Source organism: Poecilia reticulata, linkage group LG13 (genome assembly GCF_000633615.1).
Source record: "Poecilia reticulata strain Guanapo linkage group LG13, Guppy_female_1.0+MT, whole genome shotgun sequence".
Classification (NCBI taxonomy): domain Eukaryota; kingdom Metazoa; phylum Chordata; class Actinopteri; order Cyprinodontiformes; family Poeciliidae; genus Poecilia; species Poecilia reticulata.
In genome coordinates, this window is record NC_024343.1 from 29,211,529 (window position 1) to 29,227,012 (window position 15,484).

Here is a 15,484-nt window from a genome sequence, read left to right on the forward strand (position 1 = left end):
CAAAGCGGGGCGTCATCACGACTTTACACAAGTGTGTCTACCTCCACGGCACAGGCTCCATCGAACCCCTGGGGTTCGATCGAACCCAGGTTAAGAACCACTGGTTTAGGGTATAGATGCAATCTGGAGCATCTAACGGAAAACAACGGCGAGAGTGATTTATGAATAGAGCGTGGCTGACACGACACGCCTCCACATAGACTATGAATGTAAACCAGACGTGCGAAACACGAGGTGTAGAGCAAAATGTCAAGGTTTGCATTCAAAGTGCACACATGTCAAACATGAAGCGTCGGATGGGTTTGGTGTGAACGCAGCATAGCGTTTGTGTCTTTTCTGTTTATGCTTCCTACTGGAAACCCAAAATGGTGGCAAACAAGCTATTTAAGAGTAGTTCTGGCATTTTCTATTTCAATTTCATCAATCAAAGGCATGCTAGTGCTCACAAGATCGCAGTCGCTGCAATGAGAAACATTCTGGTATTTTAATACCTTGAGATCTTGTGTGATATGATCTCGTTACAAATCTTCCGCCACATCCTAAAAAGCTAAACATGATTAAGATCCAGCGACTGTAAATAGCCATACAGTGAACTGTGTTTCATGTCAACATGTTCTAATATTTCCCAACCCTAATGTGGGTCATTACGTTTGATAGGCTCTTTAGAAACCTTTACACATCTAAATGTAATGTGAAGATGAAGTGCTGGACGAGCTCAGCTTCTGCAAAACAGACTGCATCAATCTTTGGAGTATAATTGCAGTTCCTGTGCCAAAATGAGTATGTTCTACTTTATCAACAGTACAAACACGGGGAAACAAGGTGCGCAGAGCAACATCAACAATCTGCAATGTTTACCACATTGGTTTGGACCCCTCTGTCTCCCTCATTAATCAGCTGAAGTGACAGTCTAACATTTACATGTTTCTCATTCAGCAGAATGAGGCCCATTGTTCCAGTGCAATGCTGGAAATACATGTTGCATTTGTAGCTCAGGGATGGCAGGAAGTTCAAAATATAATAGCTTTGTGATGCACTTAAGAGTCCATTTTGGGTTCACTGTCAAGCCGGAGCCAATTCAGGCTTCTTTGGAACAGTTGATGGAGCGCGCATTAAAAATGCAGCAGCGACAGCAGCTGCTGAATGACCACAACTATGTGGTATTCATGCAGCGCCAGGGAAAGGCAGGACAATGGTTTTCACACTGAAATAAGTGTCTGAAAATAGTATTTGGATGTGTTTTCATGACACAAAGACTGAAGCCGGAAAAAGCTGTGTCAAATGGCTCGCAGAGATTTTCCTTTCAGAACACGTCATTGTTTCGTTCTTTTTAAAATGCACTTCTGTTTCCATGTTGACATGGTTTCAACAGGTTTGCAGGGCTGAAATTCTATAAAAAAATGTTTTTTGTGATTATGGATTTTAAAAATATCCTTCAAGGTCTATGGCACTGCACAGGTGTTTCAGAATGGCTGTTTACTTCTTTCTAAAAATCTGAACTCATTTAGCTGGAGTCAAATTTAGACACAAATGTGCATCACAGTATTCAGATTTTTATTTGTTAAAAAATATATAAAACCATTAACTTTCTTCCACTTCCAATTGTAATGTAACAAAGTGTCAAATATGTAAAGGAGTAGTGTCCAAAATTAAGCTGAAAACCATATTTTTTCTTAAAGTTAAAATTATATTTTTATCTGCTCAATAGCAGCATTGAAATTAATAAAATCAATTTTTGTAGAAAAGTTATTTGTAAAATCTAATCTGTTATTCCACAATTGTTTTTATTTTAAGTGATACACAATTTCTGACATTTTGAGGTTAATTTATTTTTCCTTTTCCAATTTTAGCTCAGCAACAACAATGGGATAATGGCCACTCTGTGGTTCCATTTACTCAAAAACTAAGATGAATGCAGAAACCTGGTTTAAAAAATGTAATATTTTTTGTTGCACCTAACAGTTTTTCACTTCAGCAGTCGTCCAGGCGCTACACTTTGGACGCTCCTCATCTAAAAGGGTGTGAATACTTTTGCAAGGCGCAGTATGTGACATTAATCCCACCACTTCCTCCCCACCGCCAGCTTCTTTTCCTGCCTCCTTTCTGCCAAGTAGCACCATCAATTACTCAACGAACACCCAGGCTGACACTGTCATTTCTTCTCTTGTCTGCAGAGAAGCCGATGCCTCAGGGTCCCCCAGGTGGTGTTATCGGGATCCTTGGAGGTGTTGTTGCCATTGGACTCATCATTGGTGTGGCTGTTACAGTTTTCATGGTCCATCGGCGGCAGCAGAAGACCCGCACAGAGACAGATAATGACCTGTGAGTACCAAAGCCAGAACCGGAGAATATTACTGGGAGGGGATTGGAGGGGGGGTTACGCCGGACAGGTTGTAAGATTAGGTGGGCACTCTTGTCGGGTGATGAAAGTAAAACTCCTTTTCATCTGAACTGTTTTCAGACGGAACATGATTCAAATGTGTTTCCCCGCCTCTGTCTCATTTATTCTAGAAGTCAATAATCTCATTTCCTTTGCATCTCGGGGTGAAACGTAATGTAATTACAGTCGTGCTCAGAAACGAGTGGGGAAAAAAAATAATCATTTTCATTTTCAAGAGCAGATAGAATCAATGATCATATCTTCTAAGAAGCTTCCTGATTATAATGTGGGCCTGAAACACCATTGTTTTAATCAGGACTGATTGCAGTAACAGACGCTGCAGTCTCTTCTTAAGAGAGGTTAGCTTGCATCGGATGCTTATTATACCATCACACTGACTTCTCATAGCTTTTTAGCTGGACTGGGAGTAAATTTTATCTGCATACACTTCATTACATTTTGCAAATAAATTTTATTTGAAATCTATTTCAGCAGATGAGCAATCTGAAAACGGGCATGGATAAAATCCATGCTGTTAGCATCACCAACGATGCAGTGGATACCGATTTAAATATTGATTTGACCCAATCCAGTAAATGAAATGTTGTAAAAGTTTACATTTTCTGCAGAAAAGGAAATAAAAACTGATTTCCTTTGCAGAATCAATTACTCTTATGAAACTGCTGTTGAAGGCAGATTGTTGTTTACTTCTGCAATTCCACCTCCAGCCAGCTAGGTAATTTTGTTGTGCCTGCAAACCAAGGGGCCATGACAGTTTTGAACATTGCCAGCTGCTGCCCGTCCACAGGGGGGAGGAAAACAGACCACTGGGTACAACAGAGAGAACAACGAGCAACAGAGCTGCAAAAATCTAAATTAACTTTTGCAGTTATCTCAAAGTGTGTAAACCCTGGGAACGACTAGCTGAAGAAAGAAAGAGATGCACAGGCACGGCCGATAGCTTAGAGGTTGCCAAGTTTTTTTCATGATGCACTTGGGCAAATAGTGCATTTTCAAGATGCAAACCCAGTTCCCTTGAAAATTACTCTGATGTGGGAATGGACTGGTAAAATTGCCTAAGCTTCACGAATGGGGCGGTGCAGCACCGAGTTGAGGGGACAGGAGAGCCTTTATGAGCCTGGAAGTCGAGATTGTGGAGAATATTAGAAGCCGTCCTGGCAGTCAGAAGCCACTCTGGCAGCTTTCTGGTTTCCACCTGAAACCTGGAGACCAAAAAGGCTGCATGTCCAACTCTGAACCCACAATGACCCAGAAATCCCACTTCTCTACCTCTCAGCAGCTCTTTTTTTTTTTTTTTCAAGAGAGATGAATCACACAGACTCTTACCGCCCCCATTGCTTTCTGTCTCTTTCTCCCTCCTTGCTAATCTATCTTTCTGTCTCGCTCTGACGCTGAAGTAACTGCTCTTTGTTTCCCACTCCACTCCCTCAGCATTGCTGTTGCTGCTGTTGCTGATAGTTGTGTGACACAGGCTCCAGAGAAGCCAGAGTCCCCCACAAGGAAAGTAGAGGCACCTGACCCCAGTCTGTCCCCTGCCGACCCCTGCCCTCCTGGATCCTCTATTCTGCTGCCTGCATGTAACGGCGGCCTGCAAGTGACATATTTGAGCACGCCATTGTGAGCGCTGAAAGCTGCAAACTTTCATCGATCACGACTCGGAAGCACTGGACTTGATGTGTTAATAAGAGATTTGTTTTGATGCATCTATAAAGACTTCTGAACTCGTGCGTCTCCATTTGACGCAGGAGAAAAGAAAAGAAAGGAAAAAACAGAAAATATCCAGCTCCATGAAATAACGGCAATGCCTTTTGATAAACAATTATGCAAGAAAATGAAGCTTGATTAAAAGCAGCTCCAAGATTAATTAAACCTCATCAAAATTAAAAAGATGAAGCGTCCAGCTCCACTTGATCAGATTCACGGAGCTGAATAGAAACAACCAAGATGAGTGGAGATTTTAAAGTAGATATAAAATTCTTAATCAAAGTTGAGCCTTTAAAGGGACAGGTTGTATTTTAAAGTGAGTAAGTTACCTGTACTAGAAACGTGACATATCGCAGTACCTTTGTTGAAAAGAAAGGCAGATTTCAGCTCATTTTGGTCTCTAACCTGAAGCTGATTTGATTTCATGCGTTGAATACAGACGTTAAGCATTCACTTTTACAAAATACTTCATATCTAATAAGATCACATGAAAATGACCCCAAGCAGAATATTGATGAAAATTTGATACTAAGGTGCATGCTAATGGAGATCCTGCACATACAGAGAACTGTATTTGAAGCCTTTTACTGCCATCTAGCGGTCAGAGTAGATACTGCATCAGCTTGCGATTTTGAGTACTAAGCTGCAATGGAAAAGCTTTGTACATAAACTTATGTTGTAATACAAATTCAAAGCATAGACTGCATAAAATTGCTAAATTTGTTTAGGTACTACAGCTATGCCTAATGTTGCTAATTTGCATCATACCATGGAAAATTTGTATCAGTTGAATGGAATGTTTTCAGAGTAACAATCTCTGTAATTTAGGATCTTAAAATATAAAAGAAAACCTCAGCTGAACAAGGTCTAATTTACCAAGCGTAGACAGTTTGGTTTAGGGCAGTGGTTCTTAACCGTTTTTGAGGTACTGAACCCACCAGTTTCATATGCGCATTCACTGAACCCTTCTGTAGTGATAAATAAAATATGATTTTTTTCCCCCCCAAATTCAAGACATAGGGGTCTAGTTGGGTCATCCCATGACCCAACTAGTTGGTGACCCAACTAGAGCCTAGTTGGGTCACCCCATGATCACTAAGTCTTCTTAAAAGATAGTCTCTGAGAACAGTTCTTCAAAATATAGTCAGTGTTTCCAGCAAAGTTGAGTCGACTGTCCAGGAACGACCCAAGGTATTTAAAATTTACCACAGTTTCMACAGGTTGGCCATCGAGAGAAACTGGAACCACTTTAAGGTTTTGTTTAGATCATTTAATTAGCTCTATATTCTTAAGAGAAGGAAAAATTAATAAATAATAAAGACTTTGCGGTATTCTGATTCAGTAATGTAATCATATTACATTACTGAAGGGGGGAGGTTACCCTCCACCTCCCCCCACGCCACTAGAGGCAGTAGCAACCCCAAAAAGATGCGACTAAGGAGCAGATTTAGAAGTACACCGAAAGCTACAGAATTTGGTAAAAACTGAGTTTTGCTGAAGTAAATAAAGACACAAGTTAAAATCCATGCTGAGAGTCGAACTCCTTCAATCAGCTCCTCCGCAGCTCTGATTGGCTAAGCACTGTAGCGTGATCCTCTGCAGCAAGTGATGGCAAAGCGGGGCGTCATCACGACTTTACACAAGTGTGTCTTTACCTCCACGGCAGAGGCTCCACCGAACCCCTGAGACCGACTCATCAAACCCCTGGGGTTCGATCGAACCCAGGTTAAGAACCACTGGTTTAGAGGAAACAGGATGAACAGTTCTTATTAAATGCTAATTATCAGTCCACTGATGGACAACCGTCCTTCCAAACATGCAGATGTTTAATATTGTAGGCTGTATACTTTGATAGCAAATAATTTCAGTTTGAGCTGTTCAAAGTAGCTTAAATTAGCTAAATAGGAGTCAATCTGTTAGCCTAAACATTTCTCCCAACAAACTCACTGCGATATTACATGTTTCTACTGCAGGTTTGGGAACTACTGTTGATATTATGCAAAAAATGGAATAACTGAACTGTCTCTTTAAAGCTTTGTGACACTAAGACACAATATTATCCATAACTGTCCCCCTTTTCCCACCTTTTCCCTCTGTCTCCTGCTCTTTTTTCTCCCGTTTTGTGTGGACGACTCCCATCGAATCTGCATGACTTATCGTTTTCTCAGTACTGTGACCGTTGTTGTGTCTCACTAATTTTGGCATGGATTGCTTCATGTAGTGAAATGTGGTGAAAAGCTCTGTGTGTGTTGTTGTCAGTCGTGTTCAGTGTCATATTAGAAACTTGTTCACTTCTTCTAATTGAAATATCTAATGATATAAAAGCTGATAAGGTGCAGGAAGGGAATGCGTCGCGTTTGTTTAGCTGCAGGATCACTGTAAAGAGATTCATAGTTTTATGTGAGTGTGTAATGTCGGGGTAAAGGGGAAGCGTTTAGCCAGACTGTTTAATTCTGCATGTTGATGAGCTGTTAATCAAGCTTGGGCATTTGATAACATGCCTGACTGCACCGCCAGTCACGCCTCTGTTTGCCCTCACAAAGCAGCACATGATGTGACTCAAAATTGGTCAATCCTAATAAATCACCGGGCTCCTTTTGGAGGCTACACTGGCACAATAGTCAACTGATTATCAAAATAGATAGGCACTGTCAGAGGCGATGTTCTCCCAATAATGTGTTCATCGCTACGTTTTGCCAGAGCTTGATGTATGACCTCCAAAATGCCGAAAAGCACAGCCAATTATAGCAAAGTGGGGAAAAAATGATGTACAGCTTGGTTCCTTGTTGTGGTAAATACTCGCTGGTATAAACTACTTTGATGCCAACCTCCACCATGCTGTCAGCTGCGTAAGAGTAAAACCATAAAGCTACTGTCACACTGTTTCTTATCTTGCTACATATGCTGGCATACAGATGAAGGGCATAAAACTTAGTGGGGGTTTTTTGGCATGGAGTCACTTTATCTTTTTTTTCTGTTTTCTTGTGCAGTATCGCACATTTTTGTATCAATTCAACACCAAATAAGTCCAACGATACCGATACTGATACCGATACTTTTAATTATTTAAGTATGATATATCTTCAAGCCGTCAAGGTATTCTTGTGGTTTTTTTCTTTGACTTTTTTTGTTCAAACCTTCAACAGAAATTGAACAAAGTTTATAAGTATCTACAAAATACTTTAATAACATGTTAAAATGGTTTCTGTGCATTTTTCCCACACAAACGAATGCAAAAAACTATCAGAGAACAAATCAAAACAATTTCTTTTCTGAGGTAGAGTTGAGGGAATCTGAAACCAAAGCACCGCTAATATCAGTCTGATACAGACCTGGTATCAATATTATCAATGTCTGGAATTAATCCACCAAACTCTACAGACCCTATTGAGATTAAAGTTCAGTGCTTTATCCAGATTTGCCTGCAGTAGAGCTGCATGATATCATGGCTAATATATCATAGCCATGATGTCAATTTGTGCAATATTAATATCAGACAATATTGTTTAGATGCAGCGCCATTGGCTATCATTACCAAGTATCACTAATTCACATTTCAGTTTGTTTGATGGAGTTTAACTGCAAACTTTATGGAAAAAATTCCCTTTTCCCCTGCAAGCCAACGTTCCCCTATGTGGCCCATGCAACTAATACCATCATCACAATAATTAGTGACAATATTACTGTCGCAAGATTGTCTAATATTACAGTTCTCAATGGCTTAAATAATGCCTCAGAAGACAGGGCCAAGTTAGTTGAGTGAATGTTCACCAGCGCAGACAGAGCATCTGCATGGCTTATAATGAGATTAGTCCAAGTTATCAAAAGACTGCTACTATATTTGTGTAGCATTTACTTACATTTTGTACCAGTGGTGCCTGTGTGTAGTAAATAATCTGAGAGTTTAACTGAAAATCAAATTATGTACTCTATGGTATCAGACGGCATATTGACAACAGTACAAGGCAGATATGCAATAGTGTGACGGGCGGTATTAAGTACATCCAACCACAATGAAAATCACTAAAGGGTTATAGAACATTGCTATTATCTTGGAAGGCATTTGAAGTCACTGATGGACAGTAGTCGTGTCGTTTAGCAGCACCTTTAAAGACATATAATTCTGGAAGAAGTAAATCCAAGAGATATAACTTGTTCTTGTGTACATTTTGATTTGTAAGATGGTCATCATTACTATGTGAAGACCTTTTAAATGTGCTAAATGGTCAATTATTGTCGCACATCCTCTTGCTTTAAGCTGTAACCAAAGTAGGATTGTCTCTCATGTGAGTCTTTGAATATGGATTGTTAATGTACTGGGTGTCAATTGAAATCTTTCATTTCTACTGTCAGTAAATAAAACTGGTGCTTTGTTTTTGCTGTATAGAATGTGCTACATGCGTTTCAAGTGTCTAGGGCAATCCTCGTCTTTTTTTTTTGTACATCAGAGTACATATGTGTACAATGTCTTATGTTGAAAACACACTAGAACCGAGTGGATGTATGACTGTAAAGTATTATGTTTTTGGAAGCTAAGCTTCTCTCCTCAGCAAAAGAAATAATTTTTTGATAAACTTGTCAAAGAACACAAAAGAAACACTTTGCTTGTTTCGTTCTTTCCCCGCTCTTTCTTCTTTTGCAAGCAAAGAAGGAAATCTGAGTTCTGCAGAGTAATTGTTGTCCGCCTTCTGAAAAAGATCGGAGCTAGACAAAGCATGAAAGTAATTGCCTCCTAAAGATCAAATCACATTTATCCCGTCTTGCAATTAAAAGTATCATTAGCATTTAAATTGCCAAATAAGATTGTGATCAACAGAAATCAATAGGAGTGCCAAGGATCAGCTCCAGCACTTCAGGTTGTTTTCTGCGGGTTGGGCTACAGTTTTTAGGCGGCTCCTTAATCCAAATGCTTCTGGGGATGCAACACTTTACAATCTCTCACCAAGCTGGAGAGGGGAAGAGTGTTTTCTTACTGTAAAGCAGAGGGACATCTTAACCCTGATTGAACACAAAAAATGAGTCTCACCAGCACAACAGCTTCTAATAGGAAGGTCACTTTTTTTTCTGATTGCACTGTAAAAAGTTGTTTCCTTTGCTGTAAATCTTTCCTCTCAGATTACTCTTCTCAGTTTAAGGATTAGTTATGTTTTCTCATCGCTATCCCCTTCAAATCTCCCCTTAAGCTGCCCTGAGCCTTTTGTAGCCAACCGAGCGAGGAGGAGCGAGGTCTTCAAGGTGGATGTCTGTGTAGGAAACAAAGTGCAAAGCCAGAGAGTAGCTTATGGTTCTCTGCCCACTGCTTTCTGCTCCCCTTAGGCTTGCAGCGCCTGTCAGCTCTAGTTTGTGTCTGCGTCTCACACAGCCGACGCCCCCATGCTGCCAGCATCGCGTTGGGCTCTGAAGAAGCCTGCGCGATCACACAGCTGAGATGCACATGAGGTGATCAAGCCGAGGAGAGCATCATTGTTTCTGACTAATGACTGACAGAACCAACGTCATGAACAAACAGACACATGAGCTTAAACATGATTGGTGTAATGAAAGCGTTGGAGACAGAAATGTGTCGGGCTACAAATGTCATCCATGAGATGTTTCAACTGAGAACAGTCCAAATAATTATTTTAGAGTATAAACATAGAAGCATCTATTAATAGTTTCTTATTTGTGATTTTAGGTTTTCTGCTAAATATAAAAAGTAGTCATCAGTAATTGCACACAACTATATGCAAATAAAATGTTTACATTAGCTTAAAATGCCAAAAGGGGAAATATGCAGTTGGGATTAAGACATTTGGTTTTACATTTGGATACATTTTCATTCCAAGAAACCCCAAGTCACAGTAGAAACCACATAAATATCTGCAGCAACAGCATCAATCTGTCAAATTTTGCTGGTTATGTTCTCTATTTCTTGTTTTAACTGGAAAAATTGGGATTTTTCCCACATTAAAGGTCCTGAGACTTACAGACTGTTAACACTGGGTTAAGGTAGTGATGGCCAACTAATTGGACGTTGTGGTAAATAAACTGCAGAACAGGTGGTGACAGTAGAAAACAGCAATGGGAAGAAAAAGTAACACAGGCCACTCCAAATATACCTATTTGGAAGAAATAGCAAACATGTGGAAAGTGAAGGTGACATGCAGTGCCTTTGGTAAATGACATAAACTAAATTGTGATTTCCAAACTGCGAGAGCGACTCAGGCACTTTCAGGAAATGACACCAGAACTGTTTGTCCAGATGCACACAGCACTTTCAAAGCCTAGCCGAGATAAATTGTAGAGCCTTCTGGAGCCCTGAAGAAAAACCACTAATCCATGATGAAGTCTGTTTGGTGAGAAGCCGACTTCTCATCAGATCGTGATGGTCTCTGCATCAATCAGGCATCACAAACCTACCAGCATGACATTACTAATGGACTGCATAGTTGATTATTTGAAAAGTCACAATTCTAATATATTGATGTTCTCATATATAAAAGCACAATACTTTTTACATTTAAAAAAAAACTCTTGTATTTGTTTTTTTCCCCTATGAATGTAGTTATACCTTCAAATTGCCAGTTGGGTATAAAACAACTCATCAAGCTATTATAGTCGCCAGTCGGTCGCATGACATGAGTCACAAAGGACAAACAACTGGACAAACTCACACCTAGGGAAAATTTAGAGTGACCATGCTTCTGAGATGTGGGAGGAAGACCCAGAGAAAATTYATGCATGCATGGTGTGAACATGAAAACTCCACACGTAAAGATCCCAGCCTGGGATTCAAACCCTTTTCCTCTAAAGCTTTGAATGGATTGCGCAGATTTAAAAAATAAAAATTAAAAATGGCGACCTGCCTAAAGGTTTTTTAGTTGATTGGAAAATTACAACATATTTAGGCCAACATGTTGAACAAATTGTGGATCTCTTTGTAACTTAGAATTGGGGGTCAAACATTAAACAAACCATTTGGGTTTAAAGGGGAAAAAAAATCTAGCAATTGCTTTTTTTCTTTTTTAAGTTATTGAATGCTAGTTGCATAAAAATCCAAAATTAAGAAATAATATCCAGTTTAACAGAGAGCATGGTCCAATTATTTCTGGTGGCAAGACATGAAATTATGCAGTTATATGAAACCAGGTTACTTAAGTTAAAGCTTAATCTTCTTCCTCTGAGAAATCTCACTACTGTAAAGCCCCCATGCTGGAGCTACCAACACACTGTAACTATTATACCTTTTATGGGGGACTGCCTGTGAAGCAAGCATTTTCTAAATGACTTAATAAATGCACTCTGCTAAGCTTTTTTTACCCTCTAAGGAAAGTAATTAATGGGTAAAAATGTATACCTGTAAGACCTGCTGTAATTATTTCTGTGTTCACATACGCACATTTTCTCAATTCACAGTTTGCGTATGTTGTATCATGTGTGAAAATTCACTACTGTATGCTAACCTCTTATTACCGATACCAATGTGAGTCACTTACAAACATTTGCAGATGTTAAATTCAATACAGTTTGAATTATTTATAATGCATTAATTCACAATGTCATGTAAAGGTACATTACAAAAAGTAATTTTAATTCAGTCATAAGTACATGCTAATTTATCTTTTCTATCAAACGGAGCATTCAGTTCAGTTAAACATTTAAATTAGCTTGTCTTTCAGCATTCCCTCTTCCTGAACAAGCACAGAGCAACAACAGAAAATTCTTTGACTTTACAGCAATCCCTCATACCAAGGATGCCTGTAGCGACAGTGGAAAGGAAAAACTCCCCTTTTAATAGAAATAAATCTCCAGCAGATCCTGGATAGGTACGAGAGGCCATCTGTCATGACCGACTGGGGGTTTTCGAAGACGGAGCAGATACAGAAAACTGACCGCTAACTTTCAGGACAATGACGTCTCTAATTTTTTTTAACCGTCGAAACTGGAGTTTCTGTAAGAAATGTTGCTACATTAAGAAAGTTATTATGTTCTGACATCACCAAAAACATTCATAGCTTTTTCCAAACATACTGTTAAATCTCAACGAATCCAATCTGCCGATGTTTTCATGTGGAGAAGTATGGTGAGCGGCTAGGCTAATGCTAGCATGTTTATGTTTTAATAGGACTCATTGATAATTTGATTGTTTCAAAACATTCATAAACGTACCTCTTTCCCTCAAACATCATACTGTTTACTTACTACAGTGTCAGCTGACATTAAAGACATTTGTCACTGCAGCTGTGATGTTATTTATCATTAATTTAACATCATAGCAAAGAATTAAAAACTCCCAGATTTGTTAGATTAATGAAACAATGTCTAAATTCTGTATCATAAATTTTGTACATGAAAAAGGATGTGCTTATTGTGTTGTCATATTTATATTGCCCTTCTTGCTGTAAGTAATATAAACACATATCAGAAGTTAAGTTAAGCCAGTGACTTGATGAAGACCCTGATTTTATTAAACAGTAGTTTCAACTATTATTTCAACTTTGTTTTACTGACATGGCTTTAATTTACTCGATAAACTGCAGATTATTAATGAACCAATCAAAGCCTGAGACATCAAACAGGGTAAAATTATGCTAAGATATGATTTCATTTATTTGATGAATATTGTGGATAATGATAATGGAAAGTCAATGTTAACACTTCCACTCATTTTTGAAAAGACACTTTGCTTTGTGAAACATGCTCAAAAGTTTGATGAATAGATATAAACATGCAGTAGATGAACTTTCGTTTAAAACAATACTTTTGAAAGAAAATCATAACGTTTCCTAAAATCCAGTTTGCTTTGCTTCATGTCTCTTTTTCTATTGGTTATACAAATACGTTAAGGTAATCAAGCAGCGTACATCTAGAAACTTGAAGTTTACTTGCATAGCAAACAGAGGCTGTGTGTTTGTCTTGGCATCTGCTCGCCTGTGCTCCAGTCTTACTATGTATTTGTACTCTCAGCACACACACCACTTCATCAAACACTGTTGCTGCTTTCTGCTCCCTCCTCCCAAGCAACGTGTCAAACGGGAGCAGCATCCTGTGCTACACACTGCTGCTGCTTGTGTGTAACACGATAACAAATGTTGCAGGATTCAATCGAGAATGGGAGGTATATCGCGGCCGACGTGACCGCTGTAGGGATGCAGCCATGAGATGAGTCAATATCCTTGTGTTTGGTCAAATTTAATAAACCACTCTGCATGTGGGGGGGACCCCTGCAAACTGCATATTTGTCCTGACTCCCTTGCAATGAAACGCAATTGCCGGAGTTTCCACAAGACCCGATGTAGGTAGAAAAAATAAAAATTGCAGGCTGAAATGGAAATTTCCGTTCATAAATATTGCAGGATTCACCTTGTTTGAATGAATTTGTCCACACCTGCGGACACCGCGGTTTTACCTTTTCACGAGTCAGAGTGAGAAATGTGTCTGGATTAGAGAGACTGATTTTACAGCAGGGGGGAGCGTATGTATGGAACCGATGAATGTTTTTCTCAGGATATTTCGGTGCGATTCACAGCAGATGTTAACAACCCAAGTAATCAGCACTTCGAAAAAGATCAACACAACTTTGTCCACAACTCAAGTTATGAGTAATACAATAGAATAACACGTTATTCATTTAGTACAATATAATCCTTTGTTGATCATCTTTATTTTTATATTTTTTCATTCAATCTGTGATTAAATCTTGCAGCCTCTTTGCTCTCAGGTTTTTTTCCATAGATTTTTAATTGGATTGAACTCATACGGTTGACTGGATCAGCTTTATTTTCTTCCTCTGAAACCAGTTAAGAGTTTCTTCGACTGACAGTTTGAGTGCATTACTTGTCATTTGCCTTTAATAAATTATACCTGCTAATTCAAGGTCTTGCTGGAATGTGGTTCTTGATTTTATTTTTACTCCTCTGCCCTGTCAGGAGCATCGGTCCATCAGTGATTTGTGCTAAATAATCACTTTTCCATTTTCAGATTATTTCAAACTTTACTGTTCAGAAGTTCAGACATACATCTGCAAACAGTACTAACAATATCGTCTTGAGAGGGCTCTTTACCTATCACTAGATGCTTCTTTTATTATCCCTTGGTATCAAGAAATCTTTTTATAGGCCTTTAATTAGGATGAGGCCAGACAGCATTTATTTGCCCTAATGAAGGTAGGCACAATTGCTTTCAAAAAGCTGACAGGTTTTCACAATTTTCTTGGCTTTCTCTGCATTTTTGCGCCTCCTTTTCAACACTTTTTTATTCGGTCTTTTTACATAGAGGTTTATTTATAAACCTACTTGTATTGACGTTTTTAGATATGCGGATAACTTTACATCTATGTAAAAAGACGGAATAAGAGGGTGAAACCTTTTGTCATTCCATCTTTTATTCCAGTTTTTACATAGAAGTTTATTTGTATTGATATTTTTGGATATGTGGATAATGTGGGTTGGTACCAACCTCTGGTTCTGGTGTGAAAATACAATAAAATTGTGTCAAGATTAGTGAAACATCTATATTCTCTGCCATGCCTCAGTAGCTGTGTTTTTATTGAGCATATTATTGTGCAAACTGGAATTATGAAAATACTTCTTTCTTTTTTTTTTTTATGGGAACATGCCAATTTTGAAAAAAAATATATATTTTTTTTTGATAAAACGTTTTTGCTCTACAGTCATTGGTTTTTCAACTGTATCAAAATTTGTGTATTTTGCAAAATTGCAGTAGAAACGGAGCCGTGTTAAATAATCAGATGTTACCACTAGCAGAAAACACAAAGAAGATGACAGGAAGTCGTAGGAGGATGATGGTGCAGCTTCTGTTTAACTGCATTTCTTATTTAATGGAAACGCAGCAATTAAAAATTTGTATTTTTGTGCCATTAGCTGCACATCGACGATGTTTTGCGCACATTTGAAACAGAAGCGCAGCGTTAGCTGGCACACAGAGAGAGGGGTTGAAATGCATTCTTCGAAACACCATTACGATGTTCGCCGTGAAACCCTTTTGAATTTTTCCTGGTACTGATATGCAGTCTGTCATAAGACATAAAATACTTTTAATGAGCACGGTGCTGCACCTGTGCAGAATGGATTCCTGTAAGCCTGATATTTATCTATCTCAGAGAAAATTGTAGGTTCTGGCTTGTCGAGGAGGTAATGCGCTGAATGCTGCCTTCCTGTGTGATAGCTGTGCCTCAGTGCTGCAGGCAGGCTGAGTATGGTGCCACATGAATCTGGCAGGGGCACTGCAGCCCCGTCTGGAGACAAGGTGATACGGACCGGAAATAATGAGCGTGAAAGAAAGAGTTAAGAGGTGCACTCATGCACAAATTTTCTGCACATTAAAACGCCAGCATGGCCTTGCGGAAAGGTCATGTTATTCAATAAGGACGTGAACCAG

At 39.0% G+C, this 15,484-nt stretch overlaps 1 protein-coding gene across 5 annotated transcripts in view; it reads left to right on the plus strand.

Moving 5' to 3' along the window:
• Window positions 1-15,484, plus strand: part of nectin1b (nectin cell adhesion molecule 1b) — a 222,878-nt gene that overhangs the window by 165,388 nt on the left and 42,006 nt on the right. For 4 of the 5 annotated variants that reach the window (XM_008426425.2, XM_008426430.2, XM_008426429.2 and 1 more), the window contains exons 6-7: window positions 2,175-2,322; window positions 3,833-3,901. In XM_008426425.2, coding sequence (XP_008424647.1) covers window positions 2,175-2,322; window positions 3,833-3,901 — 217 coding nt within the window. The remainder of the gene's footprint in view (window positions 1-2,174; window positions 2,323-3,832; window positions 3,902-15,484) is intronic. The other variant, XM_008426427.2, reaches the window with a different exon arrangement.